Source organism: Penicillium soppii (assembly GCF_028829465.1).
Source record: "Penicillium soppii strain IBT 18220 chromosome Unknown utg000003l, whole genome shotgun sequence".
NCBI lineage: Eukaryota > Fungi > Ascomycota > Eurotiomycetes > Eurotiales > Aspergillaceae > Penicillium > Penicillium soppii.
Window position 1 is genome coordinate 1,636,181 of NW_026643233.1, and position 26,771 is coordinate 1,662,951.

General features: G+C 49.2%; 5 protein-coding genes across 5 annotated transcripts; 2 read left to right on the plus strand and 3 right to left on the minus strand.

Annotated features, from left to right (window-relative positions):
- Nucleotides 1–490: 490 nt before the first annotated feature.
- On the minus strand, nt 491–13,628 carry N7529_002759 (uncharacterized protein; the record flags this gene model as incomplete). The annotated part of the gene is made up of 2 exons (XM_057238287.1): nt 491–937; nt 999–13,628. 2 exons carry the CDS (start codon nt 13,626–13,628, stop codon nt 491–493), a joined length of 13,077 nt encoding a protein of 4,358 aa, XP_057100898.1.
- Nucleotides 13,629–14,370: 742 nt separating this feature from the next.
- N7529_002760 (uncharacterized protein) lies at nt 14,371–19,590 on the minus strand (the record flags this gene model as incomplete). Its single annotated transcript, XM_057238288.1, has 14 exons — nt 14,371–14,664; nt 14,733–14,885; nt 14,976–15,125; nt 15,178–15,688; nt 15,756–16,156; nt 16,211–17,290; nt 17,352–17,534; nt 17,587–17,655; nt 17,712–17,781; nt 17,834–17,892; nt 17,946–18,621; nt 18,674–18,781; nt 18,836–19,420; nt 19,478–19,590. 14 exons carry the CDS (start codon nt 19,588–19,590, stop codon nt 14,371–14,373), a joined length of 4,452 nt encoding a protein of 1,483 aa, XP_057100899.1.
- A 1,078-nt stretch (nt 19,591–20,668) lies between these two features.
- Nucleotides 20,669–21,842, plus strand: N7529_002761 (IGBP1/TAP42 family protein; the record flags this gene model as incomplete). Its single annotated transcript, XM_057238289.1, has 3 exons — nt 20,669–20,880; nt 20,937–21,213; nt 21,267–21,842. The coding sequence occupies 3 exons, from the start codon at nt 20,669–20,671 to the stop codon at nt 21,840–21,842; spliced, it is 1,065 nt and encodes a 354-aa protein (XP_057100900.1).
- Nucleotides 21,843–21,995: 153 nt separating this feature from the next.
- N7529_002762 (Porphobilinogen deaminase N-terminal) lies at nt 21,996–23,102 on the minus strand (the record flags this gene model as incomplete). Its single annotated transcript, XM_057238290.1, has 1 exon — nt 21,996–23,102. One exon carries the CDS (start codon nt 23,100–23,102, stop codon nt 21,996–21,998), a length of 1,107 nt encoding a protein of 368 aa, XP_057100901.1.
- A 585-nt stretch (nt 23,103–23,687) lies between these two features.
- On the plus strand, nt 23,688–26,589 carry N7529_002763 (putative LON domain serine protease; the record flags this gene model as incomplete). Its single annotated transcript, XM_057238291.1, has 2 exons — nt 23,688–26,443; nt 26,502–26,589. The coding sequence occupies 2 exons, from the start codon at nt 23,688–23,690 to the stop codon at nt 26,587–26,589; spliced, it is 2,844 nt and encodes a 947-aa protein (XP_057100902.1).
- Between the last annotated feature and the right edge of the window lie 182 nt (nt 26,590–26,771).

Genomic DNA, 26,771 nt, shown 5'->3' on the forward strand with positions numbered 1-26,771 from the left:
ATTTGTGGGCGTTCATTGTTGATGATTTTCGTAATGCTACATTTATGTCTAGAGGACCGACGTGACTGCTTCCCTCGTGCGGGCCAGATAATCCACAGACTGTATACAGGATACTTAATGCTATTGACTACATATATTTCGAAGTATTTTGGTTGTAGAAAGGGTGAAAAAACGTTCAACGAAGACTTTTTAGGAAAAGAATGTACATATATGTATGTAAAAAATCAGGTACAAAGTGGTTGTACAGAAAAGATTGGACACATTACAACTTTGCAATGAAAGGTAAAATGTACAAAAGAAGACAAAGTTGGATACAGTACATATTGATTCTGAACAGAAAACCAAATCCGCCAGCGGTATTCAGGGTAAAAGCCCTCCCACTAACAGTAAACCAAAAGCCAACACCTCTAAAGAGCAGAAGAGCTCGAACCCAAAGAGTGCGGTAGAACAACACACAAGAAAAGAAAAACCAAAATAAGTACAGTACAGATCAGTTGTCAACCATCAACTGCTCCCCTTCATCGAGAAGCGTCGTAACGCGCGAGAGATCAGAAATCATCTTCCGGCCATGGCCAACCAAGAGGAGTTTCTCCGCATTGGCTGGAAGACCTAGGTAAGTGGGTGGTTCACGCTCGGGAAGCTTATTGACCCAGGTAACGAAGTCGCGCATGCTAGTAGTGCCGGGGAGGGTCAAGAGGTCATCGTTCTCGACACCCGAGACGAGCTTGTAGTCGTCTTCGAATGCGGCGGGGGTCAGGAAGCTGTTGACCAGGGTCTCGAGCTGCTGATAGTCGTCTGCGTCGTCGATCTTGCCGCCGTACATCTCTGCCACAAGAGTGCGGATCACCTCCCATGGAATCTTCTGCGGTGCAACGTTGGAACGGCCCTGCGCGACGCTATCGACCCAGTGGTCGATGATGTAGGCTGAGCATTCGTACTAGGAAAGGAAATTCATGTTAGTTTCTTTGTAATCAGTGAAAGTGTACGGGGATGCTTACGTCGCTGTCGTTGAATTCCCAGAAACCCTTCCATCCAAGGCTGGGCGCGTAGCGGAGTCGCTCTTGAACCACAGCGTGCAAGAAGCAGAGCAGGAGGTAGACGCGAGCTTTCTCGACGGGGGCCTTGCTTGCTCGCACGTTCAGCGAGGAAATAGAATCCTTCATGTTGGCACGCACACCCGCAGGCTGTTCGTACATCAGCACACGCGAGGCTCGGATCAAATTGACCGGGATCTTAGGGCTGGACTCCATAGACAAGAAGAGACGGAACTGCGGGTGTGGCTTGAGGGAGTCCAGACGCTTCTCAAGACTTTGCAGCCAAGCAGGCGCCAAGTGAACGTTCTTGACAAGCACCCAGTTGCCGACTGCGGCAGCGTTGCTGATGGCTTTATCTGCGCTCTCGAGACCTTCGTTGGAACCCATGGCGATGTTTGCGCAGGTTGCGCGAGTAGACTCGACCAAGGCATCGACCTTGTAACTGGCGTCGAAGCCGGGGCTTGAGCTGAGGGCGATGGGCCGTGTTGCGGTCACTTGGTCAACCACGTCCTTCAAGTCGGCGCCACCTTCGTAGAGCTCGCGGCCGAATACGGCGACGATGAAACGCTCGGCGGTCGGTACAAATCGATCCATGCGGCAAATCTTGACAAGTAACAAAGAGCGTAGGAGCTGGTCGAGTTGCGAGACATTCTCTTCCCAAATGGGTGGCACAAAGTTCTCTGCTAGCTCCTCGTTGAAGAAGCGATCCCATTGTTCTTGGGTGATGTTTGAAAGATGCTCCTTGAAGATGGACATATTGGCCAGCTTGGCTAACACTTGGTCGCGGGCATCTACAGTAGTCGAAAGATCTGTGCCCTTTACTGCCTCATCCAAGACGCGGTCGAGAAGAGTCCTGTCCATGGGGAATGGAGTAGCCTGAGCAAGGAGGATGGCAAGGGTGACGCGATCCTTTTGAACGAGACCCAGGGAAGTTCGTTGGTAGGTGTTGATAAATAGATCCCGGATGATGATCTGTACTCGTGCAGAATGATCCTTCTCTTGTGCAAGTCGTTTGTTCTGATAGAGAACAGAGTTGAAGATATCGACAAAGTACTGGAGAGAGAATTGGTAGAAGTGATTGATGTGATGAAGTTGCTCCAGGACCGCAAACACAGCACTGCATGATCGGGCAATGATACTGTACTTCTGCGTAACACTGTCCACTTCGGCCATGACACCTTCAGTCTCTTCCATCTTCTTGGAGATCTCAGCAGCTTCCTTTTTGAGGGTCTCGAGAGTTTCGATGACGTTGTCGTCGTCAAGGATGTTACCACGAGACTCGTTGAGAGCCTGTAGAAGACGCTTCTCAAGCTGTCGAAGGTGGACCTTGAACTCTCCCTGCATCTTGACGAGGTTGTTACGACGCTCATCGACATCGGGACGCTCGAATTTCAGGACGTCATTCAGTGACTGCGTTTGCAAGCTGCTCTGCGTGACAGTGAAGTTGACGAATGTGGTGCGACTGCAGATATCAGGAGGGAATGAGGCAGACGGATCGCGAGTCGAAAGGAAGAGCTTGAAGGATGGCGAGAAATCGATTTCTTGCCTGCCCAATTGGATGAGAACACGACCACCGGTCTTCTGGTACTCCTTGTTGAGAACGTGGTTGAGAATGGGGTCCAAGTGCTCGGCATCCTGGATGAGAATGGGGTTTCCGAAACGCAAGGCGCTCTCCAATTGCTTGACAAAGGAATCATCCAAGAAACTTGTAACGGTGAGCTTGCGTTCTTTGCTCTCTTTCTGCAAGAATTCTGTGATCCGGCCAGATGGGTCCACAATAAGGGGGTATCTGTTGAATCTCTTGAGGATGATGGCATTCTCTGTACAGAGGTCGTCAACGGGAAGAGAATGTTCTTGCCAGGTCAGGCGCTCATCGGCATTGGAAAGGTATTCCGTAATGGGATTGTGAGGTTTGAAGTCAATTCCAGAGGCTCCTAGTTGGTGAACCCAGTCCTCAGTCATTGCCTTGCGGAACTGCTGATCATACAGACCCGCGTATGCAAGGAATGCTGCTGCAATAAGAACATCGCCAACGAGAGTGCTGATTTGAGTTTCGAAAGACTTGCTGCCTTCTTCCCAGCGCTCACGTTCTGATGCCAGACTATCAAGCAAACGGACACTGCGGTCGACCTTGAACTGGACTCGAGTCATCTCGGTCTTGATCGCCTGCGTCTCGCTGATGAGTGCAGCGTATTCAGCCTTGTAGGTAGCAATACTGCTTTCGAGATCACGGATGGTATTTTCGATAGCCTGGGCTTCAGCTTTGGTTTGCAGGGCCTGTTCCTCAAGCTGGTCAACCTCCACACGGAGAGGGCCGACACGATCCAGAATTGCCGAGTAATTAACTTGGGCCTCAACCCACTGAACTAGAGGACCGCAAGCCTTACTGGCGCGGTTAACTCGCTCGTATGTGAAGTCCTCCTTCGAGAGGAACTCGTTTTGCATCTTGACACGGTGTTTGCGTGTCATTTGGTTCTTATTGTCGTAGTTAACAATGCTAGCAATGAAGTCATCACGACGAATCAGACCTTGAATGGTCTTCCAACTGTCAACAGTGTGGCCAAGAAGGGTGCACACGGCTTCCAGGGCAAGCCGAACGCTGGCTGGAGGGGAACCCATAGATCGGACTTCGGTGAGGTGCTGACGCTTGATGTTGCTAACACTCTTCTGGGCTTCTTCGACAGCGGGTTCAGCCTGAGCCAGATCGTGTAGAACAACTTCCCTCCGAGTTTTCACTTCCTTGTTTTGGATCTCCAAGGCAGCTTGCACTTCCAATGAAACGTGCTTGCGCTGTTCGGCCTCCTGCTGATCAGCAACCATACGCTGCAATTTCTCATTCGCTTCCAAATCCTTCTTCTCCAACTGTGTCTTCTTTTGAGCAAGACTGGCACGCAGGTCACTGACTTTGTCCACGGTGTCATGAAGTTTCTCGAGACCAATGTTCAAATGACGCTGTTGTTCCTCCAGATCCTCACGCTTCTCGTTGAATAGGCTAACGTACTGCGCAACAAAGTCGAGATAATGGCGAGGAGTGAGGAAAGTGGCACGGCCTTGTTGCTTCTGGAGGCGTCCGTTGAAGCGATGCAATGAGTGATGAATATAGACCATGGAATTGATAACGGTATCTCGGTGAGATGCTGGGAGAGACAGCTCACGGTAGGCCACTGGAATACTATCGGGCGAGACGAAGTTGGGCTTGTCCAAATCAACCGATTGAGTGAGCTCGGAACCAACTTGGAACAGGGCTTGGTCAGACCAGTCACCCATCCAGTTCAGCACGCAACGGTTGAACAAGGCAGGACTGGTGGCTGCCTTCGAAGACAGACCCTCCTCCGGTGGGTTCATGGTGAACACAACGTGCAAGTTCTTGACAATCTGTTGGGTGAACCACTTGTAAAGCTCCTCTTGCGAATCGAGAAGCAAACCCTGACGTTGGGCACCCTCTTTACAGGCAGTCATCAGCGAGGAGAACTCATCCCCCTCGAAGAGACCGGGGACTTCTGCGTTTGCAAGGAGGGTGTTCATGCGCTCCAGGAAGCCAGAGTCAAGGACGTTGGACTCGTCCATGATGAAGCAAATCTTTTCACCCTTACATCCAGCTCGGCGGAGTACGCTTCGAAGATCATCATCGAAGTCCTCCGATGAATACTTTCCGTGCACCTTGATCTGGAAGACCTTCAAACCATTCATCCAGGCGACGAAGCGAGACAGTGTTGTCTTTCCACTTCCACTCACACCGATGAGGATCAGATGACCTTGAGGCTGGCGGAAGACTCGGTCAATACGCAAGGCGTGTTCCAGGACATCATTGAACAGCACAAGCGGAACATCCACCTCTTCCTCACAGAAGGTTCTCAGACGTGCCTTGACGAAGTCACGCAATCTCTCCTGTTCAACTGGCACATAGTTCTTGGACAGCCAGTTGGAGAACAGGATGGGGCCCTTTAGAGCTTCTTGGTCGTCAATCGTGGGGAAATGTTCCAAGGCAATCCGGCGAATGGCATCTGCGGTCCATGCTCTCTCATCCTCATCAACGAGTCTGTCTTGGAACAGACGCAAGGCCTCGTGTGCCCAAATGCGGATAAGACCCTCAATAGAAAGGGTTTCGAGCGGCTTGATAGCTTCGTAGAGACCGCGAACCCACCGAGTAAGTTCACGGGGTGAGTACACGTAGTGGGGTTGAATTTGAGGCGTGAATCGGGCCTGAGATTCAAGGTAGAATTGGACCATGGCCTTAGTGAGAGCCTCGGAGTATCCACGCAGCAATGGGAGGATCTTTAGAACGGCAGAATTGAACGTCCCATAAATCTGATTGAGAGAAATCTCGCCAGGATAGTCAACCATGATTAGTGGCGCATGACGCAGGAATCTCTCAGCCATTGGCGTACGGCCAGCATCTGTGGGAGGGTTACAAGCACCAACAAACTGAATGCGATCCAGGGTAACCCAAGTCTTATCAGTTGTCCTCCAGAAGCCATTCTGCTCAACTAGTTGTCGCAGGAATGAAATAGCACGCTGAGTACCGTAGCGATCGGGGGCGGGAAGGTTAATTTCATCACAGAAGATGACAAGCCAGCGACCAATCTGGTTGGGAGACATCACGACACCGTTAAGAGTTTTCTTGTACTCGCAGTATTGCTCGAATGTCTTGATCAAGAGATCAGGCGTGGTGGCACTGGAGAAATTGAGACCAACAACTTCCATGTTGGGGAGTTTCCTAAGCGCGGCGAACAACGTCATGGTCTTACCGGATCCAGGAGGACCACAAAGCAGCAAGGGTTTGTGCTCAGCAAGCCATGAGTATAGCACATCCTCGTGGCGGACAGTATCGACCGTGGGGATAATCACGTCAGTTTGAGTGACGGAATGTGTGTTGATGTCGATTGTGGGCACCTGTGACTGCCAGCTGGTCCACTCAGATTTAGGAAGAGTGACATCGTAATCGATCAGAGATGATTCGCCATCCGGTGGAAGGTCAATAGTAGACATTCCGGTGATATATTGTCCAAATGCCTTTCGGTCAGCAAGTGGACAATCACCCGTGAGAGACCAGACCAATGTAAGAAGAAGCTTCTTGGAGATATATGACTCGATTTGTTCAGGGTCCAGAGGGAAGTCCGGATGTTGGGCATTGTATTCTAGGACATTGCGACAGGTCTTGTTCAACAGACTAAAAAGCGTGTTGAGGGCGCGAATATCTGTGAACTCCATGATATGGTTGTACTTTTTGGCTTCATCCAAAGCTTTGAGAACCAGGTCATCAACCTCCAGGAACTGTTTAAGTATAGTGGCAACAGTGTCTTGGGCATCCTGCGCCCGAATCGCTGCGCTTCCTGCAGGAACGCTGTCTTCATCCAAGTCCTCGAAAACCTTGGTTCTGAGGCCTTCGACATAGTTGGAGATCATCATGGTTGGAGTAACAGTGTCTGCGTTGAACCACACCATACCACAACGACTGACTGTAGCGAGTGTGGCATATTTCAAACTTTCAACTTCAAACATGATGCGCACGTTTGGAGGCAAGTTAAGACGCTCTCCATTGGGAAGTGTTAGGAGTTTGTTGTCATCCAATACACTGTTCAAGTTCTCAACCCATTCAGGGTCAACGTCGCCATCAAAGACGATCCAGTGGCGCTTGCTGTCCTCGCCTCTGAGATTGTCCACGATCTTTCTCAAAATCCCAGTGAATAGACCGTCCGTCCATTCACGGGTGGTGCTGTCGAGGTTACCGTAAAGAGCCTCCTTCGACATGACCTTGGAGTCAATGATGTGGAAGACGCCCTCGACACCTTCAATGCGCTGCATTGCCTGGAGAAGAATCTTCCAAGCTGCGGATTTACCAGCTCCTGATTTTCCAACCATCATAACACCATGGTGAATAATTTGAATCTGGTAGAGCTGCAGCGCCTTGGTGATCCACATTTCACTGTCGACAAGATGCTGCTCTTTAGTAGCAATATCGCGGATAGCCTGTGTGAGTGCCTCGAAGTTGGCAGGCACATAGTCCACGCCAGGGAAGTCTTCCACCTGGATTTCCATCATCGTCTCTACATCTTCGCGGACAAGCTTGGGTGCAATTGTCTCTCGAAGACTCTGCACGATGATTTGAGGCTCAATAACGTCATCGGGCCCAAGGTCCCCCCCAGAGTTCGCAAGACGAGTTCGCTTGAGGCCTCCTGAGCTAACGAGTACACTCTTCAAAGCACGCAAACCAAAGTCGTAGTGAGCCTGCTTGGACAGACGTGAAGCACAGTGGTCGAAGAAGGGGACGGTTTGCTTTGACAGCGGCTTAGCTTGCTTGAAGCCTTGAGAGAAGAGCATGACTTCAGCAATGAGTTCTTTGTCTGGCTTTGACATAGCAACACTACGGAACAATTTCTTCAAATTGTCTGGTAGGTTGGAACGACCAGCGTAGCCCGGGTTCATGGTGATGAAGATTCCAGTGTTGGAGTTTACGGCAAGTCGTCTGCCAACAAGATCGATTTGGGACTTGTCTCCGTCGCTGTTGTTCTTCAGGCCAATTTGGATGTTCTGGATCTGCTGAGAGACCGCGGACAAGATGCGTTCCTCCAAACGATTGAACTCATCGAAGCAACCCCAGGCACCTACTTGGCAGATACCGAGGAAGATACGACCCATTGCTTGGAAATCAAATGTGTCATCACAGCAAAAGACAAGGGTGAAGCGACCAAGTTGCAGACCCAATGCTTTGACAGACTCAGTCTTACCAGTACCAGCAGGACCGTAAGGGGAACCACCCAGTCGCTGACAGAGGGCTTGAGTGAGGGTAAGGAAACAACGATCTGTAAGTGGTGTGCGAACAAGACGCTCAGGGACACCCAGGTACTCGAATCCGTAGCTGAGCTTGGCATTTGCCATGTGAACATACAGACGCTGCAAGAAGTCGCCCTCTGACTGGTAAACATAGCGCATCTGGAGAAGCCAGTGGTAGTGTGTGGGTGTCGTGGCATTGAGACTAATGAGCTTGGAGATGCAGTCACGTTGATGCACAAACTCTGTGATCATGTGTTCACACTTCTTGCGGGTGATAGGGTCGAGTTCGCCAAGTACCGTTGCAGCAAGCAACTCGAGAATCCGAATCTCAGCACCATGCAGTGCAGGAAGGCTTTCGCCTCCATCCTCCAGGGACTTCTGCACAGAGTTGGTCCAGACAACTTGGCTAGCAAGGACCACGATCTGAGCAGGATAGTTTGCGAGGAAGTCGCTGAAGGCAGTTCGGTCGACATCGGTGGCATTGTACAGAGTATCAAATTGCTCAACGGCCTCGCCAAGAAGCTCTGCCAAAGTCAACTTCATGTTGTTCTCTAGCGCCGAGAGCCAGTCGTTGATTCTAGGAGTCTTGAGAAGGTTGACTTCCTTCTTCAAGCGAACTTCTTCGCCTTCCTTGGAGGTGAACGCGACGATGTTATTATCATCATCCATGACGAGTCCCGACATACCAGCAAACATCTTCTTGAAATGCTTGGCGACGCGGAAGATGTCATTGCTGTTACCAATGATCTCCAAAAGATCCTCATCACCAACGAAGTAGAAACGGGGGAAGGAGACACGCTCTCGTTCCAGGTATTCGCCGAGAGCCTTCTGAATCTTGTTCAGCAAATCGGCCAGTCTCTCCAGTGACTTTTGGACGTCAACGATGGCAAGGACATCCAGAACGAATGGCGATTTGTAAACCTTCTTCATCACAGCAAAGAATTCAGAGTTGATATTCTGGAAACGGCCGGATTCCAAGGGAAGCAGATGCTTAATATCGGCGTTTCCGGTGAAAACGCCTTCCAGGTAGACCCATTGTCGCTGAACATCAATCCAGACATCGAAAAGAACGTGGACTCGGTTCAACTTATCCTCCCAGGCATTAGCTTCCTCTTCGAACTCTTTGTAGTATGGAGAATGTCTCATGGCTTGGAGTGAGTTTAAGTTCTCGCTGCACTTGGCAAACAGATCGTCGAAACCTTTGATGAGACGGCACTTGTTCTGGTAATGCACTAGCTCGAGAGAATAGTTCTGCCAAGTCTCGCGAACTGACTTCAAGAATTCCTCTAATGCCATCTCACCTTGAGCCTGGGCGATGATAGAACGGATGATAGCATCGCTTGATGCAAGTTGCAAGTCCCAAACATCACCAAGGGTCAAAGAGACAAGAGAGAAGCGCTTATCGGGTCTGAGGCTTTTGTAGATCTTGTGCCAGTGTCGTTCCTTGACCGCTTCGGATTTCATGTCTGAAAGGAGGGAGTTCACCTTCAATAACTGGCGAAGGACATTCTGGATGTGCTCAAAGGCAGCATATTGTCTCATTCGACTGGGCATCTCCTTGGTCATCTTGATTAAATTGTCAAGAGCCTGTCGGAGCTTTCTGGGCTGTACACTGGTCCAAAGTCCGTCCCGAAGGTCGTTGAGACTGTTCCAGATAGTGGCCAAAGCAGCCCAAACGGACATGAAGTCCTGGACCTCCTCGAGGATTGGAGGAAGTGATGACTCAGCGCTTGCAGGAAGATCCAGAGCTTCTTTAGCCTTGGATACCATCTCAAATTCGGACTGAAGAGACTCGAGACGAGACTGGAACGAGCTGAGGGTGCGGGAGGCTTCCTCGGGAGGAATGGTGCCAGAAACAGGCTTCTCATCATTCCACTGAGTGATGACCTCGGCAATCTTGTCAGCGATAACTCGGTCTTCGGCAGTAATCTTCGCGCGCAAGCCTTCAGTCTGTTCGTGGACAATCTTGCTCTTGCGGCTCAGCAACTCATTGAGAGCTGCCCACTCGCCATCAACATTTTCAACGTGAAGCCAATCATAAGGGAATTGGTAGCGTTGGCGGGCAAGTGTAGTTTGACCTTGGCGGAAAAGATCAACCTCGGGTTCCCAGACACGGGTCTTGCGCTTGCACTGCTGAACAATAGTGATGAACGACACGGCGTGCGCAGTGGAGGAGGCCTCCAGAGTCTGGCCTTCCAAGTCTCGGCGGGCAGCAGCGATCTCGGAATGAACCTCCCTCATACGGCCACCTAACTTGGAACCGAACTTCACGAGGATTTCATGCTGCCATTGGTCGTATTTGGCATTCACCTTGGTTTGCACCTGCTCGTAGTCAATTCGGATGTTGCCAAATCCGCGGCTGACTTCAGAGGTGTCGAATGTAGCCCGACTCTTTCTGATCTCCTGAAGAAGCTGGAGCCACTGCGACAGGTCGTCACCCAGGATGTCGTACACTTGCTCAGACCGCAAGTCCCAAAGTGATTGGAACTGCAGCCACTTGTCGACATATTCGGAAACACCCTTCAGTCTTGTTTCGACAACTTCATAGACTTGATTCAGCTCGTTGGTACAATGTTGCGGGAGATTAGAGAAGCAAACTTCGGACTGGCGAACGTTCTGCACGCTAATGGAGATTTGGTAACGTGAGGGCTTGATCTTTTCAAGGTTGCAAATCACGCCGAGCCAAGTGTCAAAGTGCGAGAACCAACTTGCGCGCGCGAACTGAAGGGGTGGATCCAGGTGCAGAACTTGGTTCTTCATCAAGATTTCGTGGAGAAGTTCGGGGAATTGGATTTTGTGGCTCGATGCTTCCGGTTCAACTTGATGAGAAGTGGTCGAATTTTCATTCTTGGAATCCTGGAAGGTGGCAATCCACTCGCGCACGGCACGATGGAGTCGATCGCGGAGAATTGCCTCAATGCTTCCATTGAGCTTAGCAACCCAGTAGCCCAAGTTCACATAGTTTTCGAGGTTGAGTTTATCGACGGCGACCTGAATGCTATCCAGGCGTTGCTTGAAAGCAGAGGCGTCGTACGGGCATGTCTTCAATTCGTGAATCGACTTCTGGATGTTCTCGTTGATAGAGTCAAGCACTGTGGTTTTACTCTGGAGCGTGGATGCTGAGTATGCAAACTCTCGGACAAACTGCACATGCTTACTCTCAGAGCGGCCAGGCAAAGATGACTCGATAGCACCATTTGCCAATGCCGATTGCTTGACATGTAGCTCATAAGAATGAACGAAAGACTCCCATCGAAGAGGGATACCTTTGGCAACCATAATTTGTACATCGTTCATGTAACCATTGAGTAGTATGTTGACATCAACCATCGAAGTAATCTGGCGACTCGTTTGCAGAAAAGTGCGGACACTCTCCATCAAACTAATGGCGTAGGGGTAAACACGTTTCGCCTCCTTGGAAATGTTGCTGACAGCGTGAGGAACCTGGAAATTAAGCCAGATAAGGTTTCGGACTTCTTTAAAGAGAGCAATGATCTGAGCATCGAAGTTGACTGCCAGCTCTAACGTATTTCCGGCCGAGCGGTTACGAACAACATTAAACAACCGTCCAGCGATTGTGAAATGGCGTCGTTGAACATCCCAGAGCCAGGACTCAAAGACAGGTCGTGTGTCGAGCTTCTTACGGAACAAGTTGCCCTCAGTCTGCAACTTCTGTCCCTCGGCGTGCAGATGCCAATTTTCACCCAGCACATTCTCGACCTTGCGCATGTAACCATCGAGTTGGTGTTCGATCTGGCGAGTCCAAATGATGGCGCCCGAGACAGGTGGAAGATCCCGCAATTGTGCCATGGCATGAGCTTCGGAGTTACCGTACTGCTGCTTAAAGCGTTCATGCAAGGCACTAATGTCTCGCTTGACATTATCAATCAGCTGAGTTTGATATTCGCCAATCGCACCACGGATCTTAGGGCGGACGAGAAGAGCGTTGAACTTGGAGAATACCCGGAACATCTCATTGGCATTCTTGGCTGTCGCCAGACGGTCACGTAAACGGGCAATGATTGAATTCTCGACCCGAGAAGTGCGCTCGCTGTAGGCAATCTCGGCCTGCTCCCAGGTCAGAGATCCGTTCGGAGAAACGTCCAGCACGTCGACGTTCTTAAGAGCATCGTAGGCATGGGCAACTTCCTCCACAGCATCGACATCACCGATCTCCTCGACGATCACAGCGCCATCGGCGTCCACACCGGCGGCTTTCTCAGTGGATGAGTTATTCGGTCCGAGGACGTTGATGATGGTTTTCTGAAGCTGCTCATGGTTGATCCTGAATGTGTCGACATACTTCACGCGCTCACGGGTCTTGTCGTGTCTAGCATTTATTTTGATTGGGATGAACTTCTCATTACGACGACGTGTTGATTCACGCGCAACATTGGTGAATTCCTTCAGGTTCTCATCCCAAGTGCGCCAGATCGCTTGCGTGATCTTCATCAATGACCTAAACTCGCGGTAATCCAAATGCAAAATGGTCCGTCCAGTAATGAGCTCATGGATTTTCTTATCAAGATCGCCTGAGATAGCTTCAACGAGTGAAAGTGCACGCTTAATGGGGTACGGGCAAATCTTCAGCTTCTTATTCAGGTGTGTGAAAATCAAATTCAACGATTCCTGAACCTTCTGTAGAGAAGTGGCAGACAACAGCTCATCAAGAGGGAAGTCGCGCATCAGCTGGTTATATTTCTGCACCAATTCAGTGGCATCCTTGAGGCCAGTATCCGCAACGAAACTGAGGGTCGCTTGATACCGTTTCGCATGACGGAGAATGTCCATAGTCAACAGAACACCCTCGCTTTTCAACTGGGCGTCAATTCCCTCCAGAGCAGATTCCATGGACAGCCAAAAGTTGACTTCGGGGGAGGCCGATTCGCTATCCGGATCGCGAGACATCTTGGTGATCGTCTGGATTGACCGAATCCAACCATTTACAACGTTCTGGATGCTGTTTGTGAAAGCGCTGCTCTCGAGCACCGTCGACGGAATCAACTCAACCGACGGCTTAATACCACGAGTCTCTGCATCCTTCAGCGCAGCTTGTACCACCTCATGAAGAGGTAGGTTCAAAGCTGGAATTTCCACATTCTGCTGGAGGTGCATGAACCCCAGCTCCAGATCTGCAATCTTCTTCCTGGTGCCTGGAATGCCGGTCTTTGCCTCGGTGTCCGTCTTCGATTTCGTGCCGACAGCCGTCTCCTGGCTCCGAGTGTAGGCTTCGAAGTAAGGGCTGAGACCATGGTGTAGCAACAGGTGTAGGATTTGGTAGTGCATAGAGTTACCCTGTTGAGCTGGGGCATTGTTGAGAGATGCCGGACCAGGAAGGTTCATAACTTGAACCTGCGACGCCATCGGAAGAGTCGGGTCGATTGGAACCGGCCGTTTAATGATAGCCACCGAGGCCACGGTGGTGGGAGCGGACGAAATATCGGCGGAGATATTGTAGGCATATTGCACTGCCGGTTCTGCATCGATATAGTCAGCATTGTATTGGTCAACCCCTCGAAAGCCGGGGTTTCGCCTACCTTGGTCCTCCGCTTCACCGTTTGTTTCCTCCGCGGCCACTATGTCCTTCTGCACGTAGAGCGCGACTTGTGATTCGGAAGCGAATCGCGTACACCGCTGAAGTGTCTCGCTATATTTTGATTCTGAAAGCAAACTTCCAGCGGCTTCCAGCTCAGACTTCTGGGCTCCTAGTGTTACCTGGAGCACCTCCGACAGGTACTGGATGACTGCGCCGGAATCAACCAGAAGTGCTGTCTCTGGCGTTGAGACGCCATTTGGCACGCCTACTGTGGCGACCTCCATAGTTCTGATATTATGACAAATTCGAAGGGTTCATCGGTGGTGGAGAGTGAAATGAGTAGTGATCGGGTCGGTGTTTGTGAATTGTTGACGGAGATCGCGTCGAGTGGAGTTGGGCCGAATGAACAGAGCAAAAGATTAAGACAATGGCTTGAAATGAAGAAAACAAGTCTAATAGATTAAAAAATGAGGGAGCAAAGATAAATTCCAGGCCTCTGTCGTCCTTTGATTAAAGATCAAAAGATACGCGGCGTGTTTGCTTTACTTCAGGGGATGCACACTATTCCTTATCGGGCTAAGCGTGACACGACCCCCATGCGACAACGCACCCATGGCTCCTTGGGTCTGTTCCCAGGGTTTAGATCTATATAATTTTCACTCTATTGCAATAAGCCTGCTTCAGTAGGCATAAATAGAAACATCCCATCTTTCTGTTACACAATTCACACTACCTGTATTCCAGACGCCTACATGAATGCTCTATCTTCAGCCCGTTTTGCAGACTCTCCCCACATAAGTAAATGGGATGGATGGAGCGTGTTGACAAATAGCGGTAAGCAAAAGCTATTACAAGCGACCTAATTATAAAAATAGTCGTTATCTACAACAGAACAAGCAACAGCCACATGGTATTCAACGCGAAAGACACCCAATCTCATTCTCTCCTGCAATCTAGTATTCCTCGAGATTCCCACCCAGAACCACTACCACCATCACTTCTAGTTCCGCGCCCACACCCCGTTCGTCAGACTGCAGTTCCAATATCCATCTCTTCCGCCTTGTCACCCTGGCAATCGCAATGGAATTGCTCGCGGAATTCAGCACGAGTCAGCCCCTCAAGAACAGTCAATGCTCTCGTACTAGCTTTCACTTTAGCATATCGACTGGAGGATGCAATTGCTTTAGCAATAGTTCTGCCGTGAACAATGACCGCCGAAAGCGCCTTGGGAAGTTCACCATCAACGGCTGCAATTGCTCCAGATTTCAAGCAGTAGTCGGTGCACCGGTAGGTCAGGGTCAATTGACTATGAAGATACGTCTATCACAGATTAGTTTCAAACTCCCATGATGAGTAAGGAGAAGAGAACAATGAAAATGTGTTTTTACCGTGGGATGTCTGTTGGCGAATGTGTCATAAATAGACATATCGTGGAAGAATGACAGGATATGCTTTTCGAAGAAAGCCTCAATCATCGTAAAATCAAACCCGGAATCCACGAATATGGCACCAAGGTAAGCTTCGAGCATATCAGGGAGACACTAAATTGTCCTTATGTAAGTCAGCGGATTATATTGGTGTTGGAGGCTACTTGCCTTCGGCGAATCTGTTGTCGAAAGCCAATAGTCTACCTCCCCTTTGCTCTCTCTCTCTGCTGCCTGCAGCTCCTCTGCATAATTGGCGATTTGGGCAATCAGGGAGCTACTGAAATGTTGAAGATGCTTGTGAAGCCCGAGTTTCACAGTTAATGCCCCAAGGAATTTGTTAGATACCATAGCCATCTATTGCTCATTAGTCAAGCTCCAAACACGTGAAATGACAGAATATGCTCACCTTGTGCTCCGTCAACCACTGCGGATCTCGATCAGGGAAACGACGGAACAAATGCTCCACACACGTCATGTCCAAGAGCGCATCACCTAAGAATTCGAGTCGTTGATAACAAGGCACCTTAGACCATGCCGATGGATAAGATGGATGTGTGAATGCTGACCGCAGAAGACGAGGGTACTTGAACTTGTAACCCAACCACTCCATCTGCCCAGCCAGATTTTCTTCCCATCCATCAGCTGTCTTGGCCTGATACGAGGGAAGGTCGTAAGCAGATATGTAGTCTTTCCATGAAGTGGCCGTGTGGTTTCCATGGCTCACAAAGACTGACACAGCTTTGACAGCCATATCAAACCGATTTTCATCGTTTCTCGTGAACAGAGATGCCCCTATCAAGGCCTCGCAAACGTCTGCAATAGTCTTCTCGGCAAGAGCATGTTGGCCCTGGCTGGCGATGAACTTCGCATGATCCCGTCCAATTTCCAGAGACAGACCTGGGGGATACCACAAATGTCTGTGAACAAGTGTCAGTTGACAATTTCTGACGAATATATATATATAATTCAAGAAAATAAACGTACCGAGAAAAACCACGACTACGGATGTACTCGTAAAGATTCCGTTTGTTGGCGTTGACGAATAGGTTTTTGTTGCAGATCAGACACATTCTGCTGACGTGGTAATCGTATTCATCATCATCGGGATTTTGAGCGAAGAGTGAGATTGAGGTTGCGAGCTTGAGAACGGAGTCACCCAGCAATTCGAGACGCTCATAATTCTTTCCCATTCCTCGCTGAACGTGAATTTGAAGACTTCGATGCTCTTCAGTATTGTCGGAGTCTTTTGTAAACGCCTCTAAGGCATAATCAAGCCTGATGTCAAGACCCAGCATTTCACATCCCTCCTGGACAATCAAATAAGATTCCAGTCGAGTTATGATTGCTGGAAAGACGAAACACGCTGTGACTATAGGTAAGGGGATCTGTCATATATCAGCATTTGAAAGGATAACTGTCGCAAATGAAGCTTAACTAACCGGGGAAATTGCTAAGGCCTGGGGGCAGATGGCGCATCTCGCATTTTCAGCATTTTCGTCCTCAGATGCTTTGTCGAGAAAGTTTCTTCGAAGACCGATCAGATCTGCCTGAATAACTGGCTGACTCCAGGCGCAGCCATTGAAAAATCTGGAACGTGAGTTTTTGCTCCGACTCAGAGACCAATTCATGATGTCTTCATCCCATTTTCGTGGTGGTGCATAGTATGGAGGTGGGTCAGAAGGACGAAGATTGGGATCGATGGCAATCGGATAGTATCGATACTTTCCATTCCAGTCATCGTAGAAGAACCGATTCAGTAGAGATTCGGGTTCCATTTCCGCAGACCATGAGATTTGGGGATTATCTTGAACATATTGTAGAATTTCCCAGTCAACCATATCAAAGTAATTGAATGGTTTTCCAGGTCTCGGTTTTGGAACTGTCTTTTGAACAGGTGCAAGCCAATAAGGAAATTGCTCCGCAACGGGCGTATACGTCTTGTGAAACACGTCGTGGAAAACCGCCAGGGTGAAATCAGTGAGAAGTTCTAGGTCTGCAGTAGTAACCTCTAAGAATCCCTCGATGCACAGGCACTGAACAGTGGTTTCGACATCATCCTCTAAGAATACGGGAAACGCTGGGAAGTTTGGAAGCTTTGTTCGTGTCAGCAACATAACAGTTCCAGGGACCCGGCTTATGGGGGCAGATGGAAGAAGACAAATGACTGTCGCATAGAGAATTGTTGGGATGGTTCCTTGCTGGGTACACCAGATGGAAGGCTTGTTACGCATGCTGTACTGGTCTGTTTTCTTCGAAGTGATGGCTAACTTGGCATTGCGCATTGCCGGTAGGCGCTTGTGATATATGGAGTTGAAGTGATCATCCAGTAGGTTGTTTTTCCGGAGCAATAGACAAGCGTCAAAAGCAGCGGACTGCTTAGCGACTGATTTCTTTGATTCGGGGCATCCGATAATTCCTCGAATTGGCGACTTCTCTGGTAAAATAATTTCACAGCTAATTGAATCGTTTTCAGGAATAACAATGTACGTGACCCGGGCTGAGAATTCGTTTTCATATTGCTAAAATTATATATTGTTAGCTTTGCTATGAAATTTTGTACGTTGAAATATTCTCTCTGACCAGGGAGCTAGCAAACCGTTGGAGGACATCTCTTGCATGGCGATACGTCAATTTAGCCCCAGTTGTGGCGACGGTGTATGATCTTTTTCTTGCTTGGCCTTGGATGATCTCCTCCAAGTCGTTCTCGCTTCCGTATAGCTTTCTATCCTCCGGGAGTAGGTTGCAAAAGTTCCTCATAAGATACTTAGATAGTGAAGTCAGTAAAGCTCAGTAATACCTGTAGATTTTTATATACCTCAGCTCGTTTGACTTCCTGCATTCTCATCGTGTGATGTCGATTACGTTCTTCAACCATTGTGGCATACTGTCAATGTCAATTGTGAGAATTTCAATCATATTTCGCGGGAATGGAATTCTTACCACAGAATCGGCATGCCTAGCACGGCCTCGACTTTGGACATATTGAATGACTGTGTCATAAAGATTGAACCTGTTACATGTCAGCTTGTTAGTCTAAGTTATCAGATGAAATAGTGACGAACCTCACTACCAGGTTGCAGTCGGGTATGTCGAGTCCTTCCTCTGCCACCGATGTTGCAAACTGGGGGAAATTAGACATTGCTCTAGACACTTTCTGTTCTCGATAAAACTTACCAGACAATTGAATTCGCCTTTTCGGAACTTGATCAAGGCAAGAAACTGCCCACGGAATGTGGTATTCATTCCCATGGCATCACCTTTGCGTACACCGACTAACACATCGGGACGAAGATTTGGAATGCCTTGGCTGTTGCAGAGCTGTAGCAAAACTTTGGCAGTGTTGCGCCGCTCTGTGAACACAATACACTTGGTGTTTGGCCACTTGATGAACTGCTCACTCAGCTTTCTCAATAAAAGCTCAACCTTCGAGCTAACACCTCTTGGCTCAAAAACCTGGTCTTCAATGTAATCTTTGATGAGCTTGCTGGCTTCGTTGACGCGTTTGTTGTCATTGATGGCTCTTTCAGAGGATTGAGGGTCAGTATCAGCATCTCTGGTAATACTGCCCTTGAGTTTGGGCAGCACATCATCCGCCAGGGCCAAAGCCCATACCTGATTTGCACACCATGCCCCTAACTCCGAGCTTGCAATCCATGCAAATGCGAAGACACTTTCAAGGGCTGATATATCTCCATATCTGGTCTTCAGGGTTTCATACAACTCGGTCCCGAAGGGTGGTGGGAGCTTCTCGTAGACCCATTCCTCTTCTTTTGGCTTACTCACAAAATCCCGCAGAAGGGAAAGATTTGATGTTGTTGCAATGCGACAATTCATGAGTGTTTCTAGCTGTCTTTTCCAAGTTAGCGGAATTCTCACTCTTTTAGGGTTCCCTGTATACTCACGTTGCTGCTTCTGCTATATCACATCTAGCATCAACTGGAGAGGCTGTCATGCCGAAGATTCTTGGACGATTGTTTGGATCGGCATTTAGATATATGTCTCGGATGATTCTATGTGAATGTAAGCTTTATTTTCTTAGTGAAATCATAAAATTGAGCCAATACCGTGCATAAGGATGTTCCTTTTTAGCATGGTGAGCTTCGTCAAATATCAAAAGATTGATACCATCCATCTTGACATGCCCATTCAGTAGAGCTTGGTTCAGAATTTCGGCCGTGCAAACTATCACCATGTACTTCGCAAGATGTTTGCCCCACGCTTCATGGTCCCAAAGGTCAGAATGCAGGTCGCCGTAGAAGTGAGCCACCTTTTGGTTGAGATTGTTCCGTAGCACTGCGGCCTGCTGAAAGACCAAGGTCACACTGTCTACCAGGAAAAAAGCCACTCGCGGCTTTGTGCCCTCTGCACGATCTCTTAATTCACGTTCAAGGATGTACTTCAGCAAAAGCACAGCAACCAAGGTTTTACCAGAGCCTGTGTCGAGAACGGCAATTGTATTCTCAATTTTTGCTCTCTCAAAAAGCTCAATCTGGTACTCTCGAGGATCCAGCGCTCCGCCTCCCATGTCTTGATTCATGATCAAACGAGCCACGGAGACATCCGCATCTGGTCTCTCTTTTTGTGTTCCATCGTGGTCGGTGTCGGGGTTGAGACCATTGTTAGGCTCATTGATGACGTGTTGTTCTAGTCTGTCAGTTTCAAAGTGAGCCAGAATGGATCTTGAAGCTTAGAGTGAAGGGACTCACAGTGCACGGAATACAGCATTGTGGGCACGATATTGCTGGGATTTTCCCAATCTCGAGACAATTAGCTCGTCGCCAGATATTTCAGAGTCACTATCGTCTTGTTCCGCAGACATATTGAGAGGTTTGATGTAAGAAGATAAATTTAAAGGGTCGAAAATAGAACAACTATCGAAAGTGAGATATCAAAATCGATTAAACATCTGAGAGGAAGCAGCGTCTCAGATGACAAGAGCAAACATGCGTGATAGCAGCAAGCCTGGAGCCCTTAAAAGCAAACTTGCCTAATAGTGAGACGTGTCAAACTTGGAAGGGTTCTTTCGTTTCTTCTGTCTGTTGGGTGGACTCGTGTCCACTTGTATGGCAAGAGCAACCTTGCTTAGTTAGTGGTTTGTGGTTTAAAATGGTTATGTGCTGTCTTTCGGGTGGAATCTTCTGCAAGTGGTTCTAGATCTCGGGAAGTGATCAAAGTACCTAATGAGGGTAAATAGAACGCTGATAGTAAAGAGGTAGCTCTGCTACTCAGAGTGAGAAATGAATGAAAGTAAAGAAAGAATGAAAGAAGGAGTGCTTGAATGAAGTCAAGCGCTCATACACCAGGCAACACACCAGTGAGTGAGAGTACCTGCTTCTCGCTGATACTTACTTTTCGATTAGGGGATATATGTGGTTTCTTTTGGGCCATTTCGCTGAAGAAATATGTACCATGTTAGAAGCATAGATGCATAGATAGATATATATACACTATGGATTGAGGGTCCATATAGCCATATGTACATATGTAGTAATTGAATACGGAGAGAGAGAGAGAGAAAAGAACGGAAGCAAAAAGGAGGAAATGTGGAATACAAACACCCAGCTGTGAGGGTAGACTTCGTGCACCATGTATATGTATGTATTCTCATGGAAGGCAAACATCCCACAACAGTAGTTGAACACAAGCCATAGAGCAAAAAGCTAACAGAGCTCATAGTATTTGAACCTCAGGACCTATAGCATTGAAAGTAATAGGAAAAATGAAAGAGAGATCCATTTATATAGTAGGGGACCCTGCATGAAGTAGAAGGTGCCCTAAATTGAGATAAGATGAAGCTTAGCCTTATCGGGCTTATCGCAATTCCAAAACTCAGACTCAGATCGCGGGGGCACTTCATACCATCACTTAAATCTTGCCTTCTACTTTCAACATCCGAAATGGAGGAACCACAGAATCTCCGATCCCTTTTTGCCTCTGCAAAGGAGCAAAAAGATAAGTTAGGATCGCGGGGCGACACCAACACCGAGACCTATCGAGACGAGGTGAATGCGGCAATTGCCAAGTTCCAAGAATGCCAGCGACAAGTGAGCATTTTGTCCCTATTCAGCTCCAATGAATTGCTGGAAGATGTCTCCACCGGTGATCTCCAGTACGTTGCTCCAAGCCATCTATTGTAATGCCCGTCAGGCTAATAATACTATCCAGGTATATGACACTGGAATACCATCTAGCCGAGCTCATGCAGCGAGGTGCCACCTCAGACCGCGAATCAGTCCTTCGACGCGCTCTGGAACAATATGAGAAATATTTATTGCGCTTGGATGAATATTTGTTGCTGCCCGCAGGAGATAAGAAGCTCTTTGAGCAATATATGGCAAATCCGACCTCGTTTACTCTTGCGCCGTCCAATGATGCTGCTGCTCGACGAGAGATCAAGGTCACGCGATTTAGAGAAGAAAAAGAGCTCAAGCAAAAATTGGAGGTATGCTGCGCTCCTGTGAAAATATTTCGCACCCTTGCTAACACTCTCTGAAGTACTTCGCTCGCAACGAAGCTCGACTGCAAAGTGATGACGACGACACCCGATCACTTTACCTAGCAGAGATCCAGCTTTACACTCATCAGACCTTCCAAGCACTAGATCTTCTGGTCCAGGAATTGTCGATACTTTCAGCCATGCGCAACGCTCCACCTCGGCCACCACCGACCGACGACCCTAGACAGCGAAGTAATATTGGAGGATTAAATTATTCTGACCGCTTGGACCCTTCAATGTCGCAGCTTTTGAGAGGGGGAAGAGGCGGCCCGATCTTAAACAAACAAGGAAAGCCTATGCAGCCCTTTACGTTGTTGGGCCGGCGCGCAGAAATGCAACAAGGTGTCTTCCGTTCTGGTCATAACCTTCCCACGATGACAATCGAGGAATATCTCGATGAGGAGCACAGGAGAGGCAATGTCATTACGGGAGGAGGAGAAAAGTCCGGCATTAAACCCGAAGTTGATGAGGATGATCACAACATTGCTGATGCAGAAACGATGAAGGCCAGAGCTTGGGACGAGTACACGGAAGCCAACCAAAAGGGAGCTGGAAATACGCTCAACCGTGGCTGATTTGGGATCTGAATGAATAAAGCTACTAGAAACACATATACACACATAGACGAAACTCGTGGCGAATGTGCGAGACAAAAAAACTCGTTAACTTCATTTTCGAGCAGGCCATATCTGCCTAGTCACATTTAATATCTATCCAACCATTTTAAATCAAGCAGAGGCGTTCTCCTTGGTTTTGTTCTGTTGGATTGTCTCGAGAATGGCACCGGCACCATCAGCCACCAGGGCTTTGGCGACAGTGATACCGAAAGCCTCAGCAGTTTCAGCGGAAGTAACATCAGCTTCCAACTCAACCCGAGCACAGTCCTTGCCATCGACACTGACAACGACAGAGTGCATGTGCAGCAGCTTCTTTCCCTCCGGGCTTTGGATCCATTTGGTCTCAACTCCGAGAGGGGCGCTGCAGCCACCCTCGAGAGTGCGCAGAAGGCTCCGCTCAGCCAAGACAGAGAAAGTGGTATCTTGATCGCCAATGGAGTTCAGCATATCCTCCAGCACCTTATCCCCCTTGCGGATCTCAATACCAAGAGCACCCTGGCCAACAGCGTAGAGCATGCCACTGCTCTTGGAGTCAAGATATTGCGTGATACGATCCGCCAGGTCTAGGCGCAGGAGACCCGCAGCCGCAAGGATGATGCAAGTGTAAGGACTATCTTCGGCGTCCAGCTTAGCAAGACGGGTACCGATGTTACCGCGGACATCCTGGACTTTTAGGTGGGGGTATTTCCGGGCCAATTGTGCTGTGCGACGGATAGAGGAGGTTCCCACTACGGAGCCAGCGGGGATTTCGGAGAGACTCTTGTATGACAGGCCGTGTTTCACCACGAGGACATCCCTGCTATCTTCGCGGGGCATGCTCGGACCTAGCATGCAGGAGGAGGGGAGAGTAGTGGGGACATCTGATAAGATGTGGAAAGACGTCAGCATTTGAAATTTGTTCGAGCCTGAGGGATTTATCGAACCTTTCAGAGAGTGTACGATAAGATCAACCTGTCCGCTGATCATCAATTCCTCCAATTCCTCTGTCCACAGGTTCTTGGAGGTGAAATCTCGCAGGGCAATAGTGGTGTTCAGGTCACCAGCTGTTTCCTTGGAAAATATCTTATATTCATATTGCGGGAAGGCCTTCTTCAATGCCTCAAGGACGAGGTCTGTTTGGAGGAGGGCCAATTTGGATTTGCGGGTGCCAATGGTAAAGGTCCTTTGTGAGGTCTTTTCGGTGGTTGTTTGGGTGGTGGCGGGGGCGGGGGAAGCCATTTTGAAATGCAAGGCGTATATTGTAATGTCGACGGAGAAATATATGGTAATAATACCAACGCAATCAAGTAATAGAGCTACTGCTTGCAGAGTATCAAACAGCCGAGGAAAGTCAGGCGAAGGCAAAAAGTGGACTCCACTACTCCGATCACGGGACACGCAGATTAGTGCAGATTCGAAGGGAAGAGGGCTACAAAGATATATTATGGACTATGTATGCATGTGTATATTTTATAAATGTAGGTAGCAAGAAAATAAGAAGATCAAGATCAACTTTAGATTGGATGCACTCATGTATGATTATACATAATTAACTATTTAAGGATACATGAGAAAGGGTATGATGATCTACAAAAAGTACCTCGGCTTCGGGACGTGGAGATTGCAAGACATGCGACTCGCCCTTATCTCCCCCGGACTTCCCATCTACGCGATTCTGGAACTTCCCCTACTCTCCTATAACTCTTCCCCTCATCCCTCCACATTCCCCCATTCCCCCATTCTCCCCACCCCATATATCCATATTAACATTATCAATTCTCAATTCTCTTCGGTTCCCCATCATCATCATATTCAGGGTACAAGATGGGGTCCAACGGTCGAACCAAGATCCCTCTCGTCCCTCTCGCCAAGGGTTCGGTACTGCTTCCCGGCGTGACCCTACGCATTCCTGTCTCCAACCGTCCTGACCTTGCCAATCTTCTTTCATCACTTGTCGACAAGCCTTCGAAGCGAGACACCAATACCATAACCTTCGGATGTGTTCCGCTGAGCTCACCGTTCCTGAGTCGTGATGGTCAGCAGCTTCTCGAAGGTACTGACTCCGATTCAGACCGGAAGGAAGAATACGACTCGATTGATGCTGGCCAGGCACGAAAAGAGGATCTCTTCCGCTACGGAACCGTAGGCAAGGTCATCGGAGTTCAGCGCAGGGCCTACTCCGAGCCCTTCCTGCTTGTTCAAGGCCAGCAAAGGTTCTCAATTAAGAAGATTCTGCGAGAACGGCCATACTTTGAAGCTGATGTGTTCTATCATGATGAAAGTAGTGAGTACCCACAGGCGAAATTTCAGGAGAACGTGGCTGATCACACTGACTCCGGTATTATAGACTCCGGCCAAAGTGACGCAGAAGTAGCTGATCTATTCCAACAATTAAGACAACTCTCCAGAGAGCTTCTCACCCTCCTTCGCCTCTCCTCGCTACTGTCGGCAGCCTCGTCTCGCCTTTCGCCACTCGTTGCCCGCAAGTTCGAGCTCTATATCTCCAAGACAGAATTGGCACAGGCAGGGAAACTGGCGGACTTCATGGCCGATGTTTCGGACGCAAGCTTTGAAGAGAAGCTGCGTATACTTGCCTCGCTGGATGTTAAGGAACGTCTCGGCAGAGTTGTTGAAATCCTCGCCAGGCAGGCACAACATATCAAGAGTAGCGTCAAGGTCACATCGGTTGGCTCTACCTCCTTCCCTTCCTCTGGGATGGATATCAGCCAAATCGATCCCCGTGAACGTGAGCTTCTCGCAAAGCGCGCGATTTCGGGGTTGTCCGGCATGACACCCCCTGGAACAGCCGGGCGCGGCAACGATGACGATAAGGAACCTAACGAGGTAGATGAGCTGCAGCAGAAGCTACAAGATGCACAACTTAGTCCTGAGGCCCGGAAGGTCGCGGACAAGGAATTGAAACGCCTGCGCAAGATGAACCCCGCAAATGCCGAATACGGTGTTTGCCGTACTTACCTGGAAAACCTATCAGAGATTCCATGGACCAAGGTGACCGAGGACCAGCTCGGCCCAGACACATTGAAGCGAGCTAGAAAGCAGCTAGACGAGGACCACTATGGCTTAGAGCGTATCAAAAAGAGACTGCTAGAATACCTGGCTGTTCTGCGCTTGAAGCAGAACACCAATCTCGATGTTGAACGCCAGATTGGAGGACTGTCCAGGGATCTGGACTCCTCTGCTATTGGCGATGTCGAAAAGGATGTGCCTTTGCTGTCCGAGTCTGACCGAGTTGCATTGGAGACTCGACTTGAACTCCTTAAGTCCAAGCGTATGACCGACAAGTCTCCCATCCTGCTTCTTGTCGGACCTCCTGGAACCGGTAAGACCAGTCTGGCAAGGTCGGTTGCTGCTTCACTGGGCCGCAAGTTTCACCGTATCTCCCTTGGTGGTGTCAGAGACGAGGCCGAAATCCGCGGTCATCGACGCACCTATGTTGCAGCCATGCCTGGTTTGGTTGTGAATGGTCTGAAGAAGGTTGGTGTTGCCAACCCTGTCATTCTGCTTGATGAGATTGATAAGGTCGGCGGCTCCAATTTCCAAGGCGATCCATCGGCTGCTATGCTGGAGGTCTTGGACCCTGAACAGAACCACACCTTTACTGATCACTATATCAACATTCCCATCGACCTGAGCAAGGTTTTGTTCCTCGCCACTGCCAATTCTTTGGAGACAATCCCCGCACCTCTGCTGGACCGTATGGAGACTATCTCCCTGTCTGGATACACAACCGTCGAGAAGCGCCACATCGCTAAACAGCACCTGATCCCTAAGCAGATCCGATCCAATGGACTCACTGACGGACAGGTCAGCCTGTCTGATGAAGTGATTGACAAGACAATTACCTCGTACACCCGTGAATCCGGCGTCCGTAATCTGGAGCGAGAAATTGGTTCTATCTGTCGCCACAAGGCCGTTCAATATGCCGATGCGGGAGACGCTGACCGTCTAGATGACTACAACCCTGTTGTATCTGTCGATGACCTGGAGGAAATCCTGGGAATTGAGCGTTTCGAGGAAGAGATTGCCGAGAAGCACGGCCGTCCAGGTGTAGTCACTGGTCTTGTCGCCTACTCGACCGGTGGTCAGGGCAGCATCTTGTTCATTGAAGTGGCAGACATGCCCGGCAACGGACGCGTCCAACTAACGGGTAAGCTTGGTGACGTGCTCAAGGAATCCGTCGAAGTAGCCCTCACCTGGGTTAAGGCGCACTCCTTCGAGCTCGGTCTCACTCATGATCCCAACGAGGACATCATGAAGAGCCGCAGCCTGCATGTCCACTGCCCCTCCGGCGCCATTCCCAAGGACGGTCCGTCTGCCGGTCTTGCGCACACTGTTGCACTGATCTCCCTTTTCAGCAACAAACCTGTCCCACCGCAGATTGCCATGACCGGCGAAGTCTCCCTCCGTGGCCGGGTGATGCCCGTTGGCGGCATCAAAGAGAAGCTGATCGGTGCTCACCGCGCGGGCGTCAAGACCGTCTTGCTTCCGGATCACAACCGCAAGGATGTCAAGGAGGTCCCGCAAGAGGTCAAGGACGGCCTGGAGATCGTTTATGTCAAGTGAGCTACTTTCCCGTTTATGCATCCTCTATTTTCATTACTAACGTCTAGTTTGCAGGCATATTTGGGAAGGCCTTCGTCAGATCTGGCCCGATGCCCAGTGGCCAGGTCAGCACCAGATGAACTTCGTCGAGAGCCGTTTGTAGACAGTTCTTGTCCAAGTCCAGCGTTACCTTCCCTTTTGTTCTAGCATTTTGATCCCCCATACCTTCGTTTTTGCATAGCGTGATAATAGCCGCCCAGGCCCCAGTGACTTGTACGTAATCAGCTTGTTCTGAATGTGTTTATCTGTGAATATTTCTGTGTCTATATCTCAACTCAATATATT